The 26,104-nt window shown below is 40.8% G+C and overlaps 1 protein-coding gene across 2 annotated transcripts in view; it reads right to left on the minus strand.

The window, feature by feature from the left end:
* Positions 1 to 26,104, minus strand: part of SRBD1 (S1 RNA binding domain 1) — a 175,621-nt gene that overhangs the window by 60,007 nt on the left and 89,510 nt on the right. For both annotated transcript variants that reach the window (XM_053383372.1, XM_053383371.1), the window contains one exon: positions 17,974 to 18,056. In XM_053383372.1, coding sequence (XP_053239347.1) covers positions 17,974 to 18,056 — 83 coding nt within the window. The remainder of the gene's footprint in view (positions 1 to 17,973; positions 18,057 to 26,104) is intronic.

Consider the following 26,104-nt stretch of genomic DNA (forward strand, 5'->3'; position numbering starts at 1 on the left):
AGGTGAGGAGAGAGTAAACCTCAGGACTCATAATTGACTTAAGAACCCAGAACCATGACTGGCTAATCACCATGTCTTCTGGATCCAACAGAACAGAACTCCTATTTCAGGGAAGCAGCCTAAAGATCTGTGGAAGCTGGTCCAACAAGGTAAGGGGAGCAACCAAGCTCAGTTTGGCCTCAACCAGACTCTGCTTGTCTACCTCTTTATCTATGAGTTGGGGGAATGGCACTGGCTGTCAGAGTCCTCCTCTTTATTAGTCTCAGTGCTGCTTCTGCAGAAATCAGCAGGGAAGAAGATGGCATTGGCTCCGGTTTTACCTGCTTTTGTTCTCCCTGCCTTCTGCCCTGGGAGTCTAAATGGGCACCAGTCTCCACTGCTAAAGAAAGCATGAGCTAAAAACCATTAATGCCCACAGCTGCAGGCTGAAATACGTGCAGATTGCATGAAGCAAACTCATCACTCACATTCAGAAAATAAACGCAAACATGCCCAATTTCCACCCACCATAAACTGACCGACTGTCAATTAGAAAATACACACACAGAAGCACAAACTTGACTTGCCGGCAGTTATGAAAAGCAAAGTGAAACGCAGCCACCCAAAACCACGGTATAATTATGACCTCAAACAATATGCCATACAATCCTATTAATTTGGAATTCATAAGCTCAGCCACCGTATTGCATTAACGCTTAAGACGGTGTAATGTTAAACTATCTAGGAAAGAAAAGTGCATATTGTATATCAGTACAGTAAAGATAATATTTGTAGAATTCTACCTTTTAAACACGCACGCAGGGCACTTCTATACGTCAAGTAAAGGGGCTTGGGGTGCTTAAATTTCTGTTTTGTTTACTTTCTCTTACTTCTTTTGAGCAAATAAGGTCATGAATCTGAGATGTTAAAAATATACTTCCATGCATACTTTATTTTGGAGTATGGTAATAGATGCAGAAAAGGAAACTGAGCGCTTGGATGGAGTCCCTTCTTTATACGCTTGACTTTCAAATAGCTGGCAGGTCATTAAAGGAGTGATTGGCAAAGATTAGGAGAAAATTATGATATATTACTCACTAGGCTCTCAGTTTTCAACTGGAAATTAAAACCTAATCACTGCTATGATGACTGGCTAAGATGATTCCCCCCCCTTTTGGTTAGCACCTCAAAAATAGTGGACTGAAGAAACATACGACAGCAATAGGCTTTTTTATTTTAGATTTTAAGAGTTTTGGTGATGTAGCACATTGTAAAAGTTGAAAAGTGGTTTATATATTGCCAATCCATATATTCCATTGCTCAGGAAAAGCATGGAAGAACTACCTGCTAAGCAAAAGACAAAGAAACAAAAAAAACCCATTAAAATAATTATGCCACAAAAAGTTTTCAGGAAGAATATTCATCGAGTCATGTTCGAAAACACATCAGAAGCACCACTGTTGGAACTGCAGTCATTCTGGGCTCAGCAGCACTATTAAATTCAGATGCAAGGTTCTGTTTAGGTTGGACAGGCCCCAACAGTAGAACAAAGTCAGTCTGTCTTAGTACCATAACCAAATTCTACAAGTTAACAGCTTTTCATGAAAAGCTGCCATTTCAGAATGTCAATCAAGATGGAATATAAGTGGGAACTCCTGCAGAAATAACCAGCTGCAGGTTTGAAAAACATTTTTTGTTCTTTCCCCTTTCTTTTTCTTTTTCCTTTTTTCAGAAAGTGGAAACACAAAAGATATGTGAATGGGATCTCTTCTCAGTCATGTAACTGTAGACGGCCATTTTCACAACATCAAGGACAAAAACACAGGGTGATGTTGCAAACGATGTCTTGAAAAAGGACCTTTTGTGGGGTGGTGAATGATTCCAGTTACAAATGAAAGAATTATTAGCAAATGGAAACTCATTAATATGAGAAAGGTTTCTCTTTTATGAGATGGTCATTGGAGGCAGCAATTTTTTATTACACCTGAATTACGATGATGTATTGCGTGGGTTCTGAACTGGCCTTACATCTTTTCTCCTTTCTGTAAATGCAACGTAGTTCATACTATGATTACCTTACATGGCACATAAATCATACACTTCTGGTATGTTTGATGCCAAGCAACAGTAAACATGCTCAATTACAAAAACAGAAGCATGACATTCCTTGTAGATTATTATACAGTAAGCCTTCAACTTATGTGGAGGTTTTGTTCCAGAGATTGCACCTCAAACCAAACTCACATATAGTCAAAACCCATTGGGTTCAATGGTGGATAGGATTGCCAATGTCATTCCTCATAACACTGTCCCTTTTCTGCCATGCCCCTTTTGTTTTTGTTTGCCATGAGCATAAAGCTGTGTGCAAGCTGCGAGCTAACTGTATTATAAAGCCAGAATTTATAAATATCAGCTCATTGGGATAGATTCTAAGAACAGCGAGCAGAGCCCTGGTCATGTAATATGAATTTCATGTTTTTCCGTTCACAACTGATTCCCCTACAAAGCCAACCCTAAAAGGGGAGGCCTTCAAGCAGAGACAGATTGGGAGAATCCCTGTTGCTGAAATGGGGTGGGGTGGATGCTTTCTGTATCCAAAAGCAGCTTATAGCTGAATTCAGGTGCCCAGAGCTCTCCCCTCTAAAGAGCAGTCATGGTACCAAAGGGAAAAAGCTACTAACTTATTTTCCTCAAACCAGTCTTTGCTGACATGGAGCCATCCAGATGTTTTGGGTCACAGTTCTCACCACCCTCAAGCCAACATGGAAGGCACCAGGTTGGAGGAGGCTTCCTCAGGGCACAGGGTTCAAGACTGTTGTTGTTGTTTGGTCGTTTAGTCGTGTCCGACTCTTCGTGACCCCCTGGACCAGAGCACACCAGGCACTCCTGTCTTCCACTGCCTCCCACAGTTTGGTCAAACTCATGTTGGTAGCTTTGAGAACACTGTCCAACCATCTTGTCCTCTGTCGTCCCCTTCTCCTTGGGCCCTCAAATCTTTCCCAGAATCAGGGTCTTTTCCAGGGAGTCTTCTCTTCTCATGAGGTGCCCAAAGTATTGGAGCCTAAGCTTCAGGATCTGTCCTTCCAGTGAGCACTCAGGGCCGATTTCCTTAAAAATGGATAGGTCTTCTTGCAGTCCATGGGGCTCTCAAGAGTCTCCTCCAGCACCATAATTCAAAAGCATTCATTCATCGGCGATCAGCCTTCTTTATGGTTCAGCTCTCACTCCTATACATCACTAAAGGTAAAGGTAAGGGTACCCCTGCCCGTTATGGGCCAGTCATGTCCGACTCTAGGGTTGCGCGTCCATCTCGCTTAAGAGGCCGGGGGCCAGCGCTGTCCGGAGACACTTCCGGGTCACGTGGCCAGCGTGACGAAGCTGCTCTGGCGAGCCTGCACCAGCGCAGCACACGAAAACGCCGTTTACCTTCCCGCTATAAAGCAGTACCTATTTATCTACTTGCACTTAAGGGTGCTTTCGAACTGCTAGGTGGGCAGGAGCTGGGACCGAATGACGGGAGCTCACCCCGCCACGGGGATTCGAACCGCCGACCATGCGATCGGCAAGTCCTAGGCGCTGAGGTTTTACATCACTAGCTGAGCCCAAATGCACACAACATTATGGTTTGGATCCTTGGATTGGCTATATCCTAGGCTAGACAAGCAAGACAGAACATGGCTGATGGAACAGCAAGAAAGATGACAGAAGAGACATCCAGATGCCATCTAAAGTACTGGCACTACCGCATCCAGGGGCAGCAGATGAGTGACGGGAAGCTACAGTGTCACCAGGGGGCCCAAGTGGCAGCAGGTGCCAGGGGCCTGGTAGCAGCACTATGCCACAACCCATTCAAGCATGATGGCATCCCTGCATAGAAGTTCAAACATCCAAGGCTTTGGGTACATTGTATTAAAAAAAAAACCCCTGCAATATTTTGCACTGAAGTATACCTTCAAATTTGTAAATGTTGATGATTAGCATTCTGTCATAGAATCATAGAGTTGGAAGAGACCACAAAGGCCATCGAGTCCAACCCCCTGCCAAGCAGGAAACACCATCAGAGCACTCCTGACATATGGTTGTCAAGCCTCTGCTTAAAGACCTCCAAAGAAGGAGACTCCACCACACTCCTTGGCAGCAAATTCCACTGTCGAACAGCTCTTACTGTCAGGAAGTTCTTCCTAATGTTTAAATTATGTCAAATTATGTTACTTATTTTGCTAACTTGTTTTGCAATTTGTACTGGATTTCCCATGCTTAAGCCAACACTCATGAGAGTTGCAGTCTAACAACATGTGGAATCCAAAGTTTTCCTACCCCCGATATAAACGGTACCGATAATAATATGTACACAACTACTGGCTTACACACAAAATTTTCTGCAGTTCCTTTTGTAACTATCATCTGTTGTTTTGTTTTGTTTTGTTTTGTTTTGTTTGTTTTGTTTTGCTTTGCTTTGCTTTTAAAGGTTACTAATTTGCATATGATGGAAACCAAGCACTTGTCTGTATTGGTAAAATTAGAGTTCAACGTAACTGTGCAAACGTGACGTAATAAAAAACTGCAGACTAGCAAGCACTTTCTCTATGGAAAGCTGCCTATCTGATTACTATAAATGCATTCTTTTTTGTAAACGAATATTTTATTATATATACCTCTCACAAGAAATAACATTGAAAGGTACTCTTACTCCCTCCCCCTTCCCTTTCTTAAAATGTTGGGAGTTAGCAACCATAAGCCAAGATTACTATTCCATTTACAGGGGTGTTAAGAATGCAAATGGTTAACAGTAGTATAAACTCTCTACTCGGTTTAAGTTTGGATGTCTAAAGCTATTACACACGGCATTCATCTGCATTCCCTGTTTATGGGAATGAAATATGTAGTCATTTGAAGTCCACAATATGTATACTGTGTTTGTAATAACTGCAGATTTTACAAGCACATTATTCTTTCCATTAGGATTAAAACCTCACCGAATAGCAATTTGTGAAAGAATTCTAGCAGAGCCCTGAGCCCAGAACTCTGACCTCTGATGAGATGCTTGGCAGCAAGGAACTCTAAGTCTAGGCTAAACATCTGGTTTCAGTTAGACTTCCTAAAAAAATAGCCCCTGTACTGGGGAAACTGGTATTCACTTAGCTTTGTCTATATACTTTGACTGACTTCAGTGCTGCCGCAGAAAAGGGCGGGGGGGGGGGAATACCCAACCAGGATGGCTGTCAATCACCGCAGACTTCTTGGTGGGCCATGCAGAGGCAAACGTTTACATTAATGGACACTGTACGCTATTTGTTCATTTTTCTTCTGAGTTTTCCTTCTATTCCTTCCATTGTTTATTTCAGAAGTGATTGCCAAATCACTGCCTTGCAGTCCAAAATGCATTTTGGTTTGCAAATCTGTGTCGTTCCATAAAAACCCAGATTTTTATCTATTGTAATCCTTCTCTCTCTCTTTTCTACTTGTTTGGAATAACCAAATAAATAAATAAATAAATAAATAAATAAATAAATAAATAAATTCCTATTTAAATATCTGTGGAAGTCCTGTGAGTTTGAGTTTACTGTTGAAGGTAATAGTTGAAAAGAAAAAAGAAACCCTGTTCACAAAGAGAGCGACACAGAGCAGTGTTAGAAACTGTGATATGAAGGCTAGGAGCTAAATCGCACCTTAACCCTAGGTTATGGGCGCAACAATGGAATGTCCAGGCATGCATTTTTATAACAAGAATACAAAGCTGAAAATGAACGCACTGCAGCTAAAATATTATGTTTATTTTTCACACAGTCTAGTCCTTCACCCCCCTAATATTCTTAAGAAGGTCTCTTCTCCAGTCTTCAGAGAGTAGCTGGAAGTGGAGAAGCAGAAAAAGATCCTCCTTTTCTTCCACTCGGCAGTTTTACTCTGGAATCTTAGGTGCAGGACTGCGCCCAGAGCTCAGAAACCTCTCGCGCTAATGAAATTCCCCATCGTAAAATGCGCCTAGAACAATGGGAGTTTCAAGCACACAGAGAGATGATGCAAATTAGCAGCTAACGTATGAAGCTGTGACTCAGAACTTTCCTGGTTCAAATCTTGCCTCTGCCATGAATATACTTACCCGGGTGGAAGCCCCATTTAACTTATCCTGGGAGTAAGCCCCATCAATACAGTCACTTCTGAGTAGACATATCAGTCTGGATAGCTCAGCTGGTTGAGCATGGTGCTGATAATGCCAAGTTTGCAAGTTCAGTCCCTGTATGGGAGAGCTGATTATTCCTGCACTGAAGGGGGTTGGACTAGATGATCCTAGGGTCCCTTCCAACGCTACAATTCTATGATTCGATGTATAGAACTGCAGCCTAAGTGTCCATAGGTCAGTGATGGCCAAACTTGGCCCTCCAGCTGTTTTGGGACTACAACTCCCATCATTCCTAGCTAACAGGACCAGTGGTCAGGGATGATGGGAATTGTAATCCCAAAACAGCTGGACGGCCAAGTCTAGTCTCTCTCTCAGACTTGACAGTCCCTCCATGACCTGCAAAATGGAGATGAGATATGGACTTTCTTTAAAATATGGGTTATTAGCCTGTGGTCCTCCGATAGGCATTGTTGGACTCCAACCAGCCTCAGTAAGTCTGGCCAATGGTTAGGGATGTTGGGAATTGTAGTCCAGCAACATCTGGAGGGCCAATGGTTAGCCATCTTGTGACTCCAAGGATTTCTGTGAGCGTTAAGTACTTTGAACACTTGGAAGTGCTAAATAAATGCCAGACATTATTATTATAATCTATTATTATTATTATTAAAAAGTATTGTTATGAAAATTATTAAGACGTTTATGAAAAAAATTGGAAGAGGAACAGGGATATAATCTTAAGGTGCAAGTCACGTTTATTAAATCGAAAAGAATTATACTGTAACAGTGCTGCCAGGGAAACACCAAGAATCAAGTAGCCGCTACCATCTTTAAAACAGGGAGATTTTAAAAAAAACACTATTTCCTTCTTTTTTTGGGGTTTACAAAGTCCCAAGTGCAACAGAATCTGTTTCTCCAAGCCAGCCATAGAATCTTTATATTCAGGTTTCTTCAGTGCCTGAGAAACACTTTAGCTAAAAAGAAAACATGGCTGAAATCTTGTATATCACATCAGATTGTCAAAAATAACAAAGTCTGAGGCTTTAAATCAGATGTCCATTGCAACTCAAGTGATTGAGAGGGAAGAATTTATACACACACCAGATTCACACAATTTTTCCACAGGTACTGAGGCGTTACTCACAGGAGTGAATATGAAGCTCATAAATTGGTTTCCAGAGGCCTTCCTTAACTTGCTCAAGGACCAACACCACCCCCCACCCCCCGAATCCAGCAGTCAGTATTTTGGTCAGCCATGACTGGAGAAAAAATTGTTTCAGTTCGCTTTTTACTGCACATCCAGCAAATTCACACTTCCTGAACCAATATTTGAAATCATGTTTCAAGCCTTCTTTGAGTTGTCTGAAATAATTTTTACTCTGCAGAGCCACCTCAAGACATGTTTCTGCCTGTAGATGTCATCTCCCTCCCCAAAAAATCTTAATTCAACCCTAGGACAAGTCAGTGCAGTTTAGGGCGCAGACTCAATGACGGGCCACAGAGCAGTCACTGATGCACAGGCAGTTTTGTCCTCCAAAATTTCACTCTTTTCCCTTGCTTCCCAACATCTACTGCCACCACACTCTGCCTACTGATAGGGCCGATCCTGTTCTCGAAACTTCAAACACTAACCAGCCTAGCCTATATATATTTGCTGTAATGTATACGCTGTATCACCATCTGTTCTTTCTGCCATGCATTTAGACTTCCATATTATCAATGTATTATGCATTACTCTCAAAAGGATTATTCATGGAGTATTTCTATATGCTCAGAACATTATAAAAAGTAGTGCAAGGCCTTTATTTTCACCATTCATGCTAGCTGGTTGCCCGGGACCTCAAGATGCAAGTGAATCAAATTATTTTTCTTTCTTTTTCTTTGAGTTTGCCAAGAGGTTGTTAGCCTGGAGAAATCTTTTTCAGGTTCACACAGCTCCATAAAACATATAGTGTTTATTACTTTAGTTTATTTATATTTATTTAAGTCTCCGAGGTGAAACTCCAGTGGCGGCAGTGTTACAGTTCAAACAAGCCAAGGCTTAAGTTATAAATGTGCCTTTGTGAATTGGTGGTTGCGTTTTGCATGAATGCAGGGGGTTACTAATCAAGGTCTTGCTATTTATTCATTTGGGGTGGAGAGGGGCGGAGGCAAAAAAAAAAAATCCAATTTCATTCCAGTATAAAATTTTACTGTTAAGGCACAAAATCCTTACACTGGCAATCAAGATTCAATAAACTGGGAGGAGAACTTTAACAAAACAGTAGCATCATAAAGCTTGGCTTTTTCTTTTTTTAAAAAGTATTATAGCCTCAGGGTGTATATTTAATGTAGGTCTTAATATACACCCTCCTAAAAGATATATTTTAATGGACACTAAAGGTCAAAAAGCCTACCACACTTTAAATGTGTATCGTGATATCTAACCCCATTATAGGAGCCTTTTATATTAACCCGGCTTGTAAGTAACCACTTCTTCTGATCACCTGGAATAATTAACTCAGGGGTCCTTTAGGGAAAATGTTTCCTTTTATTTCTTGGTTTTCAATTTGTTTACAAGTCACTTTACAAGTTATTTTACAGAGACAGAGACCTCCCACTCCCTTCCAGGCTTTGCTATCATCACAGTTTGCGGTTACCTCCTAATCAGATTATTGGTTCTAATCTCAGCTCGTTACATACAGTGAAGATACCAGGTAGCCTGACATCTGGCTGGTTGATAGGGGATCAAATACTTATTTCACTCATTATAATGCACATCAATCTCTCTTTCTGGCTTTTCTGTTAAGCCATGGGATGGGAAACTTCTGCTCATGTGATTCACAACATAGAATCTTGGAATTGTTGAGTTGGAAGGGATCCCAAGGGACAGCTAAAGATGATCACATGATGATCACATGATTTTGTGTGTGCGTGCATGCACAGATCTCTAAAACACAGTATCGTAACAACATTGTTTTGTTAGCCCAAGGACTGTGCATATCCATAACTTCTTCCCGAGTCCTCCAAATCTTTTCTGAGGTTCCCCCCCCCCCGCCCTCCAGAGCAGATTTAAGGAGGCTTCAGGGTCACAGGGGAAGACATGTGAACTTCCACTGCACAAACAGCAATTACTGTGCTAACAAAACTACTTTGTTGTATGCAGCCTGGAATCTCATTGTCAAATGAATGTGATACCAAAGGAAAAAAAACTGCTAGTTAGAAGAAGGCCTAAGGTCCACCATGTACATTTGTATAGAGATCATGTTAATTCTGTAAGGTAAGTATATGCAAGTTGTTCCCCTTGTGTTCTGAAATAGTTCTTATTGGAGTCACTGACATTCATTGTTGGAATGATTTAAATCAGGCATAGGCAAACTCAGCCCTCCAGATGTTTTGGGACTACAACTCCCATTACCCCGACCATTGGTCCTGTTAGCTAGGGATGATGGGAGTTGTAGTCCCAAAACATCTGGAGGGCTGAGTTTGCCTATGCCTGATTTAAATCATTCATTTATTTGAATTTATTTATTTATTCATTTAAAAGGTTCTTTTCCAGAATTACTTGCTCAATTTACTTTTATAACCCACAGTATTAGAATGGCAGCAGGTGGAGAAAAAACCCCAACGAAAAACACAAGGCAATGTGTTATATTCAGGGGTTACCTTCTTCCAACAGAAGGCATCTTCTTTCAACACAGGAAGATCTTTCTATGAAAGGAAGGAAACCTTTGGGTCCAACATGTAACATAAAATGGACATACCTCTGCCAGCTTAACACAAATCCCCTCCAAAACAAGCCAAACATTTAAGTTTTTATCACACTTCTCAAAAATCCTGAGGCTGAAGTTTTGGTGAGTTTCCTTGTTTAGTCTTGTAATGGTCAACCTTGGTTGAACTTAACATTGGAGGAAATGTAAAACAAAACAAAAAGAAGAAATTGGCAAACTGTCCGCAGGCATATGATTTTTGCAAAAGTTTGAATGCAGTTTTAGAATCATCATCTGGATGACAGCAAGAAAGACAACATTCATCTTAAATAACCCTGAATGTATGCAGTTGAGTAAATTTGAATTTGTTTTGATTTAAGGTCTTCCAAAGTTGAGGCCAACTTGCTGAAGAAAAACATTAAACTATCTATAATCCTGTGTCAACATATGATGCTACTGGGAATGCTAAGTGAATTAATTTTCCAAGGAAAATTAATTACTTATGACTTACAGTTGTAAAAGCAAACAACGTAACTCTGGATTACGGCACATTTAATTTTTGTTTAGAGTAGCGATTAATTTAATTTCATATAATTCATGGCATGTAATGGAAAGCAGAACAAAGATGAAATTTTAGACAATGACTGACATAGAAAAAAGTGTATATTTTTGTTGGTGATCCAAAAATAAAGGTCAAAGATAATAATCACTGTATAATAAAACAAGATATTAGTTTCTATAACAAGAGTGTTGTTTTGAGGGGGAGAGTCGTTGCAAAAAAGTTGTTAGACGGATAAAATCTAGAAAGTATGAAATTGTAAAACACAACCAAAAATGCATGCTTTATATACATATCTGTTATAGAAAACAGAAAAGAGAAGAACACAACCCCTTTTAAAAATATTGACTGTGTGACACTATGTTGCTAAAGTCACAGGATGAAGTAGAATATTGACTAAAATTGGGAACAGTAGAGAAACAAAAAGATTAAAGAAGTTTTTAAAATAATCTTGGTAACTTTTTCATGCTAAATTATACAGCTTCACAAAAGTTTCAAAGATTTTTAGAACCTCAGCCAGCATCAAAATAATTGTTCAGCTAGTTCTAGGAGCCCAATGGGCCTCAGAGTTTATTTTCTGCTTCTGGAACATTTTTTAAAAAAGAATTGTACAATTGTAGAAAAATAGACACTACAGCAAAATTGTTTACAACCAGTTATAAGGAGAGAGAAAAGCAACAGTGTTACACTGTTGAATGAAAGGAAAGAATCAGATTTTGATATGACTTGGGGGTCAGCTGTTGAAAAAAAAATACAGTAAAAAAATATGTACCAAGCCAAGCACAAGACAAGCCCTTTTATATGAGTAGGAAGGGATGCTTGACAAATTCTAACTTTCAAAATTCCTACGTATAATATAATTCCTATATGTAATGTTGGACTGATGCATGTATCAGAACTTAACAGTCTACCAGATTTCACACTTATTTGAAGGCTGAAACCAGATTCTCGGCTATTTGAATGCACAGGAACATAAGAGAGTCCTGCTGGACCAGGCCAAAGGACCATTTAGTTTGTATAGCCCAGCAGTGTATAAGAAGGGATGAAGCAGATTACTGGAGCAGGGAATTTGGTGCATGGATGCAAGAGATGCTCGCAGCTAAAGTAGCAAATTCGATCTTAAGAATGTGCAAAGAGCCCTGCTATCCCTCTAGTTCAGGGGTAGGCAAACTAAAGCCCGTGGGCCAGATGCGGCCCAATCACCTTCTCAATCCGGCCCACGAACACTCAGGGAATCAGCATGTTTTTACATGAGTAGAATGTGTCCTTTTATTTAAAATGCATCTCCAGGTTATTTGTGGGGCATAGGAATTCGTTCATCCCCACCCCCACCCCAAATATAGTCCGGCCCACCACATGGTCTGAGGGACAGTGGACCAGCCCACGGCTGAAAAAGATTGCTGACCCCTGCTCTAGTTAAGCATCCTGTTCTCACAGTGACCATCTAATGCTTATGGAAAGCCTGCAAGCATAACCTGAGCACAATGGGTTTCCAGCAAGTGGTATTCAGAAGCACACCGCCTCCAATTAGGGAGGCAGAACATTGTGTTTAGCATTACAATCCTAACATGGATAGGAAATATTAAAGTGAAATCCAATGCCTTGCTTTGTGTTCTTCTCTCAGCTTCTGTCCTTAAGAAACATTTTTTTAAAAAACAGCAACCTTATGTTTTATTTTCTGTCTCACTAGAAACAATGAGGTGTAAAGACTTACAGACATGCTCAAAAGTGTGTCTATTTCCCTCCACCCTCATTTAGAGGAATGTCAGGGACAGCTTTGGATCCAACCTGCCCTCTGGGATGTCTCCTTTTTCGCCCTACCAACATCAGAATGCCAACATTCGCTGGGCCAGGTTGTCAAAGGAACTGTTGCCATCACAAAGAAGAAGAAGAGGAGGAGGAGGAGGAGGAGTTTGGATTTGATATCCCGCTTTATCACTAACCTAAGGAGTCTCAAAGCGGCTAACAATCTCCTTTCCCTTCCTCCCCCACAACAAACACTCTGTGAGGTGAGTGGGGCTGAGAGACTTCAGAGAAGTGTGACTAGCCCAAGGTCACCCAGCAGCTGTATGTGGAGGAGCAGGGACGCGAACACGGTTCACCAGATTACGAGTCTACTGCTCTTAACCACTACACCACCACAGGCTCTCAAGGGCGGTACCCGATGCCCTAATTCCATTAGCACAAGGATTTGAGCTTGCACAATGGAATTCTCCCCCCATCCTCCCCCTGCGGATACACCCCCAAAATGCTCTGGGTGGTTGGGGAAACCCCAATAAAAGATTTAGGAGACATATGAGAGGAGGAAGGGGATAAGTTCTGTTGCACAAGGGTAAATCATTGCGTAAATGGAACAAGAGACTCTGTGCTAATTTGGAGCACTGTCATCTATGGAGAAGGAGGCTCTGACTGACATCAGACCAACCTTTCCAGATTCAGAACTCTGTCTCTTAACAGCAGAGGGGTAATTCTGATCTATTCTATTGCCCCTGGGACATCCTCCCAAAGACCATATCATTGCACCCTAAATCTGTATTCTAAGCAAACTTAAAAAAACAACAAGCAACCTGTGGATTAATGTGGAAACAGAATAGAGATATAGGTAAATACAATCAAAAGTGACATAGACCAGTTTGCCCATTATTTTAGTTGAGTCTAAGTAGGTATTTGGGATCCTGCTGCTTCCTACATATTTCTTTTAGTATTCACTAGTGATTCCAGTTACGATTATAAATGTTCTCAAAATGTTCATGTAAGCACGTGTATTGTATTCAATGTAAGGACAAGTAGACTGATTAAGAAATAACCAAAGTACACAAGCCTCATATACAACCTTTATCATATATTCACTGAAGTAGTTAAGCCAGGCTTCCTCAGCCTCGGCCCTCCAGATGTTTTTGGCCTACAACTCCCATGATCCCTAGCTAGCAGGACAAGTGGTCAGGGATGATGGGAATTGTAGTCTCAAAACATCTGGAGGGCCGAGGTTGAGGAAGCCTGAGTTAAGCAGTAGCTTGATGGTCATTTCATAGATGCTGGAGTTGCATCCTGCACTCAGGAGGGTGTTAAGAGTGGATGACTACCAAGGCCCCTTCTAATATTATGATTTGATATAATGCCACTTCGTTAAAAGACAGAAGACCAATTACTTTGGGACAAAGGGGCAAAAATGTAAAATAGCCATTTGGAGGGGGGGACTGCACAGTTTAACGTTGACAGCAAAACCCCACAAATCAGACCACTGAACAATTGTTTCCCTGCAAAATGTGTGGTTTAAGCACATCTAAGCAAATGGCACTCTGCTCTCTGGAAGTTCTGTTCACCTCATAAATTAACCACCTCATTTCCCTCATCACACACACGAAAAGAATACAAAGTCCCTTCATACATATTTGTTTTAATAAAAGTAATAAAGCAAGTCCAGAAGTTATAGTTGTTATGACATAATCACACCTCAGAGGTTTAAAAATCACTCAGCGGCACATCATCCCTCAAAATCACTTTTTGCAAGCAACTGTCTCAAGACACCAGCCTTCTATTGTACCTGAAATACCCTGCAGTCCTATTCATATATACATTTCTAAGCACTAAGTGGAAAAACACATCTATACACATAGTTTCTATCAGTTAGTTACACACACACAATCCAGGACTACTGAAGTAAACACAGGGAATCTATGTACATCTTTGCCTTCAAGTGTAAAACAGCAGTAAGTTGTAAAGATGAAAGACACTGAGTATTATATCTATGGCTTTGTGTATGCGGAGTAAACATACACATCTCCCCTCGATCCTTAAAGCACAAGATTGTGTTAGTATATGGGTCTTTTAGAGGGAAGCATCTAACCTTGAAAAGCTGCCATATTGTGTAGAAATCTCTAAAGGTTGGAAAATTCATAACCTCCTAACAGATTCCTATTCACTGATACTAAAATTTCAACAATGTGATTATTTTGTGTGAAAAGTGTGTTTGTTAAAACTTCCTCAGACGTGGAAAGCTGTACTTTCAGTTTCTGAAAGCTCCACATCTTATCTCAGATTTGTACTTATCGAAGTGGAAAACATTTGAAGTGAAGTTCAGTGTAAACCCACTGAAACTGATATCATGTAATAAACATATGTCCTCTCCATAACTAAAAATTATGGGTGTTCAGAAGTTTCCATTTTTTATCAATGGAAACTTTCCTAGGCAAGGAGTTTCAAAGCCAGGTTGCCAACACAGAAAAGGCCCTCTCTTCAGAAACCACCTGTCTCATTCCAAAGGCAGGAGAACCCAAAGCCCACATAATTCAAAAATATAGAAGTGTCTTTTGAGATAGGCTTCTCATCCTGTAGTGCCATAAGTTCCTTACCCCAGTGTGCATTCTTAAGAGGGTCACAACTTGCGTGATAGAACCTTTTTGAACAGCTGCTAAAGTGCAATTCACTTAACCAGGAGTGATGTTATGCCGTCAGTCCCACAACGTATCACGAGAGGGATCCCGATATTCCCTTTCAACAAAGCCTGACTGCATATACGCTGATCATTGGGCTTGGCCCAAGCATAAAAACTACATACCGAGAGCAGATAGAAAAACATCCACTCTGCTGCTTGCCAGCAGCGGAGAACTGTTGGCTTCCCAATGGGATCCAACTGAGAAGACCCTGCTACAATTTAATGGGCCTATTCATGGCACTAAATGTCGAAAGAATTAGGTGCAAAAACTTTAAAACCCAGCCTAGATTCATATGACAGCAATACCGACAGGACACTTGAGATTATTAAAGGAAATCTCCCACTGTCAATTAAAGGGGAAGCAACCCTTCGTGAAACAGCGTTCCCTCAACTTCCAATAGGTTATTTTAAGAAAATGGTCTCTAGCCCCTTTCTGTCAATCTTGATTTTTTTTTTTAAGTTACCAAAAAGCTTGACTATAAAATATCCAGTTTCATTTTGGAATGGAAAAGGCCCCAGAACAAAATGTTTGGGAAGAGGAAAAGGGGTGGGGGAGAAACCCGCTACACATTAAACCACCAAGGGAAGAGGAGAAGGCCAGAACGAGGGCAAGAGGAGAAGGCATGGCGTTAGCCGCATTGTATTTAAACTTCACATTAGGTATTCCAATTATACTTTATAAAATCCTTCTTTGATCAGGACCCTGGAGCAATACATGGAAACTAGGGGGAGAAATTAGTTCAACTGTTTTCCCTTAAGGAGTCTACATATAAAAGCATTATTCGCAGATTTTATTTGACACAAAATGCTGCAGTTACATCTGGAACCAAGTATGCTTCCCTTCTGGGGGCTTGAAAAACTATACACATTATCTCTCATATGCTTAAAGGATGTTAATTTCCCAAATGTGTTAAGGAGAGAAGATTTCAGAGTGTAGAACAAGGAGGAATTTATTACTGAAATGATTTCTTTTTAAGCTGCGTTCACAAATATGGCTGGTCGATAAAATCTGCAATGTCAAAATGGTGCAGATTTTTTACTAATGTTAAATTTGTGGCAAAGGATCCAGTACAGGGCTAATATTTCTGCTCTAAAGAAACTTAAGGGCCTCTGCAACATAAGAAATCCTGGGCTAGGTAGGAGAAGACTGCGCTGTGACTCCACCTCACAGAAGTCTCAACCCATTGAACTGGGGTAATGCTGGCACTTTGTTACCACAGAGCAACTTTTAGCCGAGTGTGTTTACTTTTACCCCTGGGTGGACTTAATCCCAAAGGTCTTCTGCTTCCTCCTCTTCCTTCCGCTGTTCAGCTGAAAACAAACAACTATGTATGCTTAAAGGAAGAAAAGTCACAAAAATTTAATCCGCTCCCCTTAGACTTGTTCTGTTGCCGAAGGATAATAACACTTTTGACACACAAGTTGAACAATTTGTCTCCCTAAGTGGCACTGAATGCTCTGGTGATTCAGAATTCCTTTACATCACTGAGCATGCATCTTATATACCTTCTGGGGTGATATTTTTCACTTAAAAACTTCTGACAAGAGGTTTTGTCTACCTAAAGGTATTGTCTACTCTCTGCTGTCACTGGAGGAGCAGGGAGGAACCGGCAAGACACACTTGTCATCTCACCCACGCCAGAGTATTAATTTCAGTACCTGGTCTCCTCAACAGGCCTGTATAGCCTTTAAAACACCAGACAGTGCTCTCAAGGGGGCTCATGCCAATGTTTGATCTAGTGGCAGCAACAACAGATCACATATGTGAGGCCCTCCACTCCTTTGATTTATATGCCCTCACTAGGAATGCTGCCAAATTATTTTGATCATGAATTGAGACCAAGATTTAAAAACAACAACAACAACCAAGGCTCCCCTCCAATGTTTGGTTACTAAACTCACTTATAAAAAATGTGCTTAGACACAATTCCTTCTCGAAATGATTTAATTTGTGCTCTCTGATACAATAAGCACGAGACGTTTGCTTTTTTCTAGCTTTGTGGAGAAACATCAATGATCAGAACATGCATCAATAGAAGCCATGTGGGTTCCAAGCATCTGGTAATTAATAGTATTTTTTTTTAGTATGTTAACTTTTGTATGCTTTAAAGTATGGTTGTGAACCCACCTTGATATTGTTTTATCTTTTTGTAAACTGCTTTGAGGGTTTAGTTTTTCTGCTTTTACAATCAAGCGGGTATAGATTTTATGCAACAAATAATCAGTACACCTGACTCTCAAATATTTAGGAGAACTCTAAGTTTGACAAACTGCCTCCTTAACAGTGTCAACTTGGTGAGAAGGATCTAGCAAATATGAGATTCACTTCCTGAAGTCTGGACATTTTTGAAGGCCTAGTATAACCTAACACCCACAAACAAGTTGATAGAATTTTTGTTGTTTAGTATTGTGGCTAAAAACCACAGCTGCTCTTCTGCTTTTGAAACACCGAAGGTGACCACTAAAGCTACTGTAAAAGAAGTAAATACGATTTCCAGTGTTTCTTCCTGCAACCCCCATGCCACTTTCCACACTATGTTGGATGGTCTCCCCCAATGAAGGGAAAAAAACCATCAGATTTACACTTTTGAAAACTGGTTTTCATTGCAACGGATTACATGTTCGTGGCCAAATACTATTTACACCACTGCCAATTTCAAAAACACTGGAAATTTCCATTATATGCTAACATACGTATTTGCTCAAATGTATTTTTTAATCATTAAAATGTTTCCACTTCATATTTAATTAATTTTAAAGGTATGGGGAATAAAGGCTCCCGGATCAAATAGCTGAAGAAATGTCATAGACAAGGATATAGGCCAATAGCCTCTGAGTGGAGAATCAATATCTTATAGTGTTTTCCCAAGAGGGCTTAAAAAAAACCCCAACCCATTGTTGTAGCAATGTGAAAGAGAGAAGGCTTTGCGGATCAGGTTACCAGCCTGATCTGATGTTTTTAATAGACAATAAATCTGGCTGCAGCCATCGCTAAGTCTCAGTCGCAATCGTTAAAGCCAGGGAATTTTTAAAGAAAAAACCTGCACCAGGACTTATAAATATTTATTACCATTCCACAAATCTTTTAAAGCAGACATATAACTAGTTGACACTTAATTACCAAGCACTGTTTCAGTGTTCCTTCATATCAGGTTGGATTATACTTAGATTAAAATGATCTGCACTGCCTTACCTGGTACATTCCAACTCCAATGTGTTTGGGCTCAATTTTCACTAGCTCAGCTAATGGGTCCTGTACTCGTCTCGCAATGGAAACTGGGGGGGGGGGGGGGAGAAAAGAGCAAAAAAATAAGAATGGTGTCCCGTGAAATGTAGGACTAAGTAAGTACATTTTGTTGCGTCTGTCCAGTGTTGGTAACTTTCATTCTGTGGAGCAAGAAAAATAAAGTTAAAGGTCATGTAGTTACAGGTGGGCGTGGGGCGTGGGGGAGAGTGTCACATGAAAAAAACGCCATTTTATTGTAAAAATATGTAGCACATTTTCTTCAAAGCACCTCTAGAAACTAATCCCATCATGTAAATTTTTTTGAGGTCTACTTTTTAAAAATGCAAGTAAGAGATTAAGTAAGAGGACATGCCTCCGTAATCAGATATCAACACAAACACACCGTTAACCAACTTTTGAAGCAAACATAAAATTAGCTTAAGCAAATTACATAAATAGTTAACAAAATTTAATTTACACCACATTTTGAGCTGGAAATCTGGGTAATTTAGTAATTTAGACAATCAGAACATAAAATATCAGATTACTATGATGTGTGGCACTCTTAATCAGTTGCTCACTTTTCTCAATTTTTTAAAAAAAGAACACTGTTAATATTTTTTGGAAATATTTCCTAGGAAACCGTTTATAAATCTTTAAATAAAGAAATGAACAAAACTCTATTTTTCATTCAGTAGAATTAATCAATTAATGGATGCTGTGGATAGATTTTGTTAATTGAACATTTTAGGAAATATGAATTTCAATTGTAGCTGCCCTGTTCTGTGAAAGTATACAAAGTTATAATTTTACAAATATTCTAGCTTCATATCTTAAGTGAGACAACATGTGCAAAATTTATACATCTGAGTTGAAACGGTTGTTTTCAGTACACAGTTTCAAAACATAAACGTTATCATGCATCATATATGCTCTCTTATACTATAGTCATCAGTTACCTCGGTCACATAAAGATAAAGGTAAAGGTATCCCTGACCGTTAGGTTGTCACGGACGACTCTGGGGTTGCGGCCCTGATCTCACTCTATAGGCCAAGGAGCCGGCATTTTTCTGCCGACAACTTCCAGGTCATGTAGCCAGCATGACTATGCCGCTTCTGGCGAACCAGAGCAGCGCACGGAAATGCCGTTTACCTTCCCGCCGGAGCGGTACCTATTTATCTACTTGCACTTTGATGTGCTTTTGAACTGCTAGGTTGGCAGGAGCAGGGACCAAGCAACGGGAGCTTACCCCATCACAGGGATTCGAACCGCCGACCTTCTGATCAGCAAGTCCTAGGCTCTGTGGTTTAGAACACAGCGCCACCTGCGTCACATACATTGCACTAATATTCACTAAGCTTGTGCATCAACTGCAACCAGATATCTGACACCGTGTGAATGGTCCAATCTTCCTGTTGCATTGTTGTTGCTAGTCCTGGATAGTTTATATTGATATACAGTGGTACCTCTGGTTAAGAACTTAATTCGTTCTGGAGGTCCATTCTTAACCTGAAACTGTTCTTAACCTGAGGTACCATTTTAGCTAATGGGGCCTCCCACTGCTGCCACACGATTTCTGTTCTCATCCTGAAGCAAAGTTCTTAACCCGAGGTACTATTTCTGGGTTAGTGGAGTCTGTAACCTGAAGCGTCTGTAACCCGAGGTACCACTGTATTTGCATAGCGTTCGTTCAAACACACAAAAGTATGCACACACTCCTTGGCATGTCCTCAAATGACAATACCGTGATATCACTGTAACCAATATCTCAACTCATTTCTCATCAAATAGTAACCCGAGAACAATGTTTTCTCAAAACGGTCTATATATCTCTATCTATATATGTTGCAATTCCGCAGAGAACAAACATTATTTATTTTATTATTAGAGCTGCAATAGCTAACAGATGGCCAAGCCAATTAAACACTTTTAGTTGACTAACATAGATCACAGAATCATGGAACTGTAGAGTTGAAAGGGCCTCCAAGGATTATCCAGTCCAACCCCCCTATAATGGTGGAATCTCAACATAGATTGAGGTAGGTAGGTAGATAGATACACACTCACACAGAGTTGTCCAATTAAGTGGGAGCATATTTTGAGCTGGATCAAGATTTCACTGCTGACAATGGAGATTTCAGATTCTACCCCTTCCCTTGCAGTCCTCAGTGTACCACTGCTCTAAAGAGTCACCAACAGATTAAAACTGTTACTCCATAAATTGGCCTCCCTCCACCTCTGCCAACTGGATTGCTCTGCTAGATCAGTGGTCTTCTGGGGGCAGAATGAATTCTTTTCTTGGCTCTGCACCCTGATCACAACATAGCCATTTGGCTTTTTCAAAGCCCACACTAATAATATCAATGGAGGGTTTTAAAAGCTTAATTTTTAAACTTTTTATTTATTGCATTTTGGGGTGGAGAAATCCCAAAGCCAGGGAGTTGCAGGCCTTTGTTTCGATAATTTGTGTTAATAGATAGGAAGCTGCCTTATACAGAGACCCATGGTGCGTATAGTCCAATATTCTCTACACTGACTGTAGAACTCTCCATGGTTTCAGACAGAGGTCTTATTCCAGCCCTACCTAGTGATAACTGGGACTTGAATCTGTGAAAAGCATGTGCTCTACCACAGAACTACAGCCCCTTCAAAGCGCCTTGAATGAGCTGCACTGCTCACTCTGTAATTCTCAAACTGTGTACTATGAGTAATTAAAGGCTCAATTTTGTCCAAAGCATCCATACAGAGAGGGAACAGGCAACTGAATCTCTGGACAATTCCTTGTTCTAGCCTTGAATCTTTCCAATCAGTCATTGTGGGTAATTCTTTTTTGGTGCGACAGGACCGTTCAATCGCTCCCAAAGCCTAATTACCCATCAGCAAAAGATTCTCCCTGTCATAGCTGCCCGTCACCAGTGCCGGATTACGTATAAGCTAAAGAAGCTATAGCTTAAATGTAAAAGTGAAGGGACCCCTGACTGTTAAGTCCAGTCGCAGACGACTCTGGGGTTGCGGTTCTCATCTCGCTTTACTGACTAAGGGAGCCGGTGTTTGTCCGCAGACAGCTTCCAGGTCATGTGGCCAGCATGAATAAGCTGCTTCTAGTGAACCAGAGCAGCGCATGGAAACACCGTTTTCCTTCCCGCCGGAGCGGTACCTATTTATCTATTTAGCTATAGCTTAGGGCCCCACAATTAATATACTTCTTCTTAATTGTATTTCAGTTCAACAATTACTTTGATAAAATATGTATTTTGTTATGTGCAAATGGCTTTAGATAGCTATTAGGTCCATAAATTACCATATAGCATATATTCAACACAAAAAACAGCGACAATTTGTTGTTGACAAAGGACAGCTGGACATATAAAGGGCTCCATTACCTTCAGTAGCTGAGGGCCTCATCAAACCTAAATCCGGCCCTGCCCATCACAGTCAGGGTTGAGGACTGCATAGGAACACACAAGAGGCAGAAAGACTTCACTGCTTCAGCAAGGTCACACCCCAAAGAGGAAGACATGAGTAGTCCTTCCTGTTCAGCAAGGTCGAACAGCCAACCCAGGTGGGTAGTGCTATTCTGAAGCCTGAGAGTATGTCACTCCAAGAAGGTGTTTGCAGTGTGTTGGTACGCCTGGCATGCTATACCAGGAAGTGTCCATGTCAGCTTTTGGGCCCTGCGTCCCAAATTCAATTCAGTATTACAAGTAACAATCTGCTGCGTGCGTTTTCCTTCCCAAGCCTTTCAAGTTCTTGTTTATGTATCTGCTGAGTGGGTTTCGTTCGTGATACTTTTCAATATTCCGGAATGTTCCAAAATTCATTTCTGATGGCTGAGGATGGGGGAGAAATTTGATTCGGTTTGTACTCAAAGGCGAGCTTACCTAATGCACAGATACCGAAAGAGGTATGCAAACCAAAACACAGCCGTTCTTTGAAGTTCACACTTCACTGAATTTTGCAATCCAGTTCTCCAGCCAAGCAATGTGTATAAAAATACTAGGTTAAAAGTGTGCCTACGTTAGTGAAAACTACAAACAAACTGTATTAGGATACATTTGCACCAAATGCTGGTGAATTTTCACAAAGACTTTAAAAAAGAAGAAGATATTGCACAATGATGTGGAAATGTGGAGGAATGGACATAGCTTGGGAAAATGAGAAACTGAAATTGGAATATTTGCTCATCCCTACTGACAGCTCACCGCATGAGGTGGCTGCGCAGAGAACCAAAGGTTCTCAGTCCAAGACCCTGAAACTCCTGTCAATTGGTACAGAAATTTGGCCAGGGAAAAAAGTAGCTGCGTTTTATGGAAGCAACCAACCCTAGAAATTGTATCCATGCACGCATGTAAGTATTTCATGCAATTCATATACCGTTTGTTTGCAAAACCCCTCAAAGTGGTTTTACAAAAAGAACAAAGCAATAAAATCAGTAAAAAAAAAAACTGCTCAAAGCAACTATTTAAAAAAATCAAATAATAATCAAAATAACGATAAGCTAAAAACAGATGAAAACATTATATGTATCTGGGTAGGCTTGTCTAAACAAAAGTGTTTTTAGCAGGCGCTGAAAAGAGTACAGTGAAGCTTGCTGGAAGTTAACAGGCAAGAAGCTCTAAACCAGGGGTCAGTAAACTTTTTCAGCAGGGGGCTGGTCCACTGTCCCTCAGACCTGGGGGAGACGACGACTATATTTTGAAGAAGAGGGAAAAAATGAACGAATTCCTAAGCCCCACAAATAACCCAGAGATGCATTTTAAATAAAAGCACACATTCTACTCATGTAAAAACACCAGGCAGGTCCCACAAATAACCCAGAGATGCATTTTAAATAAAAGGACACATTCTACTCATGTAAAAACACGCTGATTCCCGGACTGTCCGCAGGCTGGATTTAGATGGCGAATGGGCCGGATCCAGCCCCCAGGCCTTAGTTTGCCTACCCATGCTCTAAATTGTAGCCACTAGAACATCAAGAAATGCAGAATGACTATACAAGGCACCTATCCTTCCAAGTGATCTCTTGACCATTAGCTACAACAGAGTTTCAGAAAGCTATGATGTTTACCTTAGCACATAATTACAAACACACTGCTCTGAAAGGGTCCCAGGCATTTTGATAGAAACTGATGCTTCAAGACAAGAGAACAAACCCGATACGTAATTGTTTACGTGAGATCTCTCCAGTACCACAACACAAAGGCACGCACCTATGCACACCGCAGAGAGCTGCATTCACAGGTCTACATCCCCACCTTCCGATAAAGATGCATAGTTAAGGTTAAGTTCACTGCTCGGTCACGCACAAGTTTTCACATCCTTTATTACAAGTTTTAACATACACCAACAATGGCAGCTCGCAGGCTTGGCTTAGAAAGAACCACACTGGTGTCATCCGATCCGCCAGCTTCTATAACAGAGAACTCGTGAATTCAAAGGCTTTCACATATGCCTTTCTTGTCAAAAACACAAAAGGTTAATCAGTGCAAGCAGTACAGCTTAGGAGAGAAATGCTCTCCTATAATAATCACACATATAATTACCAATTGGAGCTCCAGTGGTAAGAGATCAAGAACAGTCTTTAAAAGGCGGTGTTATTTTACCAAAGAAGAATGCGTGAAGAGGTAACAAAGGGTTGGAGTAGACGGTTTTGCTTTGTTTTTGTTTTTTAAAGGAAGAGGAAGAGGAAGACAGGAAGAAAGTTGTGAAGGGAAGCCCAGTTGCAAACACAGCGTAGAACGAATTTATCTGTGTATGTTCAGAGACGCACATATTTATTTGAAGTGCAGCCCACCTTTACATTAGGCACAATCAGAGCAGCCAACACAAATTAAAATAAAATTGCGCAAATAAAATACAAGACTGATTCTAACAGACACAATATATGCCTAACATCAAATAATGTAAAGTGCCATAATACACTGACGTAAAAATTAACAGCAAAGTTTGAGTCCTCTTTCGGTAGCCAACACTTTATTTTTCTCTTAATTTAAAAATAGCAAATAGAGGGGTGTTTTCCTTGGCACCACCTCTGCTGCCAACAATTAATATTTTCCATTTATTGTCTTTCTTTTCTTTTTAAAAAAGGATTTTTATTCTTTTCATTAAACATTACGAACAGCAAATATAACCACGCAGAATTATTTCAGTTACAAGCTGGTACAAAGCAAAGCACAGCTGTTTTCCAATCTCAGCTTCTGCTGCCAACCACTGGCATCCTTGAAAGCCAGCAATGGTGAATAGGAATATTAGAACAGCCCTGCTGAATGACGCCATTGGCCCATGTAGCCCAGTATCCCCTTCTCACAATGGACAACCACATGCCTATGGGAAGCCTGCAAGCTGGGCATGAGCGCAATTGTCCACTCTTCCCTCGTGATTTCCAGCAATCAGTGTTCAGAGGAATACTGCCTCTGGCAGTAGAGAGAGAACATAGCAGGCATGGCTCCTAGCCACCGACAGCCTTAAGCACCATGAACAGAACTAATCCTCTTTGACAAATCCCTCACAACAATTCCATGAGTCAGATTAGGTCAAGAGAGTACCTCTCTTCACAACATCATGGGCCAGGATAGCCTTGACCCTGACCTACATGCACAGCGTTATACACACATAAAGGTAAAGGGACCCCTGACCGTTAGGTCCAGTAACGGACAACTCTGGGGTTGCGGCGCTCAGCTCACTTTATTGGCCGAGGGAGCCGGCGTACAGCTTCCGGGACATGTGGCCAGCATGACTAAGCCGCTTCTGGCAAACCAGAGCAGCACACGGAAACACCGTTTACCTTCCCGCTGGAGTGGTACCTATTTATCTACTTGCACTTTGACGTGCTTTCGAACTGCTAGGTTGGCAGGAGCAGGGATCGAGCAATGGGAGCTCACCCGGTCACAGGGATTCAAACTACCGACCTTCTGATCGGCAAGGCCTAGGCTCTGTGGCTTAGACCACAGCACCACCTGCGTCCCAATACACACATAGATGACCCCTTTTCAGACCTTTGGGGGTCTACCACAAAGATTGGGGTCATGGCCCAGCTTCTCACCCCACTTGGCCACACACAAGTTGAACACACAGAGAAGAAGAGTATTGTGACTGGCACAAGATGAACCAAAGAGCTTCATAGTGGAGTAGGGATTCGAAACTGGGTACGCCTAGTACTATTTTGACATGCTAACCACTGTACCGCACTGCTTCTGAACATCCCCGAGGGACATGGTTTCTGTTCCACAAAAGCTGATATATTTGTTCGTCTTCATGACACAACAAGATTCTATGCTGTTGTTTCTTGCCACAAACTAACAGGACTTATACCACAGGGATTCTTTCCCTGGGAAAGAATAACATTAATAGTTATTATACACATTTTGAAATATTCTAACAAAATATTAAAGTGTTGAGTAGAATTATTTTACAACACATTAAAATTAACTGACTTCTATATCTATTTTTGGGAGCAAACTAAGAGACACATTTCTTTTTAAATGCTTATACTAATCTTGAATAGTGTTTTCATTCACAGATATTGGATTTTTCTTTCCAAAAGAAAAATATAAGGAGTTAAAAATAAGTATGATGATGATGAGGCTAGAGATTCTGTTTAAAAAGTTTCTTTTAAAGGTCAGCTGGGACAAACATCAAAGCACATTCATAATCTTTAAAATAGTGTTGTCAAAACAAGACATCTGAAGGCTGGAGGTGTGAAGTGAATCTTGTGAAGTCAGCCCATGCTTCTTTTAAAATTAAAAAGAAATAAGAGTGATATAGTGTTTTGACTTCTACACGAGGCTGTTTCAGTTTATTGAGGAAACATAACCTGAAGATTCCTCCTGCGAAGCTGAGGCAAAACCTTTTAGGTCATCAATTAGGAATAAAACACGATTGCAACATCTGGCATGACAAGAGCATATTGTGCTGTCATGCAGGAAACCCATGTAAAATTTCATGGCTGGAGGGGAGGGGAGGAGCCAGGTGGCAAAGCGAATCTCATACACACACTTTTCACCTCGCCATCTCTGGCATACAATGCAGATGTTTCAGTACGGATACCATCTTATCATCCAGATAGCTTGGGGTGCCTTGCAAAAGAAGTGATTTAAT

This window comes from Podarcis raffonei, chromosome 3, assembly GCF_027172205.1.
Source record: "Podarcis raffonei isolate rPodRaf1 chromosome 3, rPodRaf1.pri, whole genome shotgun sequence".
NCBI classification, from domain to species: Eukaryota; Metazoa; Chordata; class Lepidosauria; order Squamata; family Lacertidae; genus Podarcis; species Podarcis raffonei.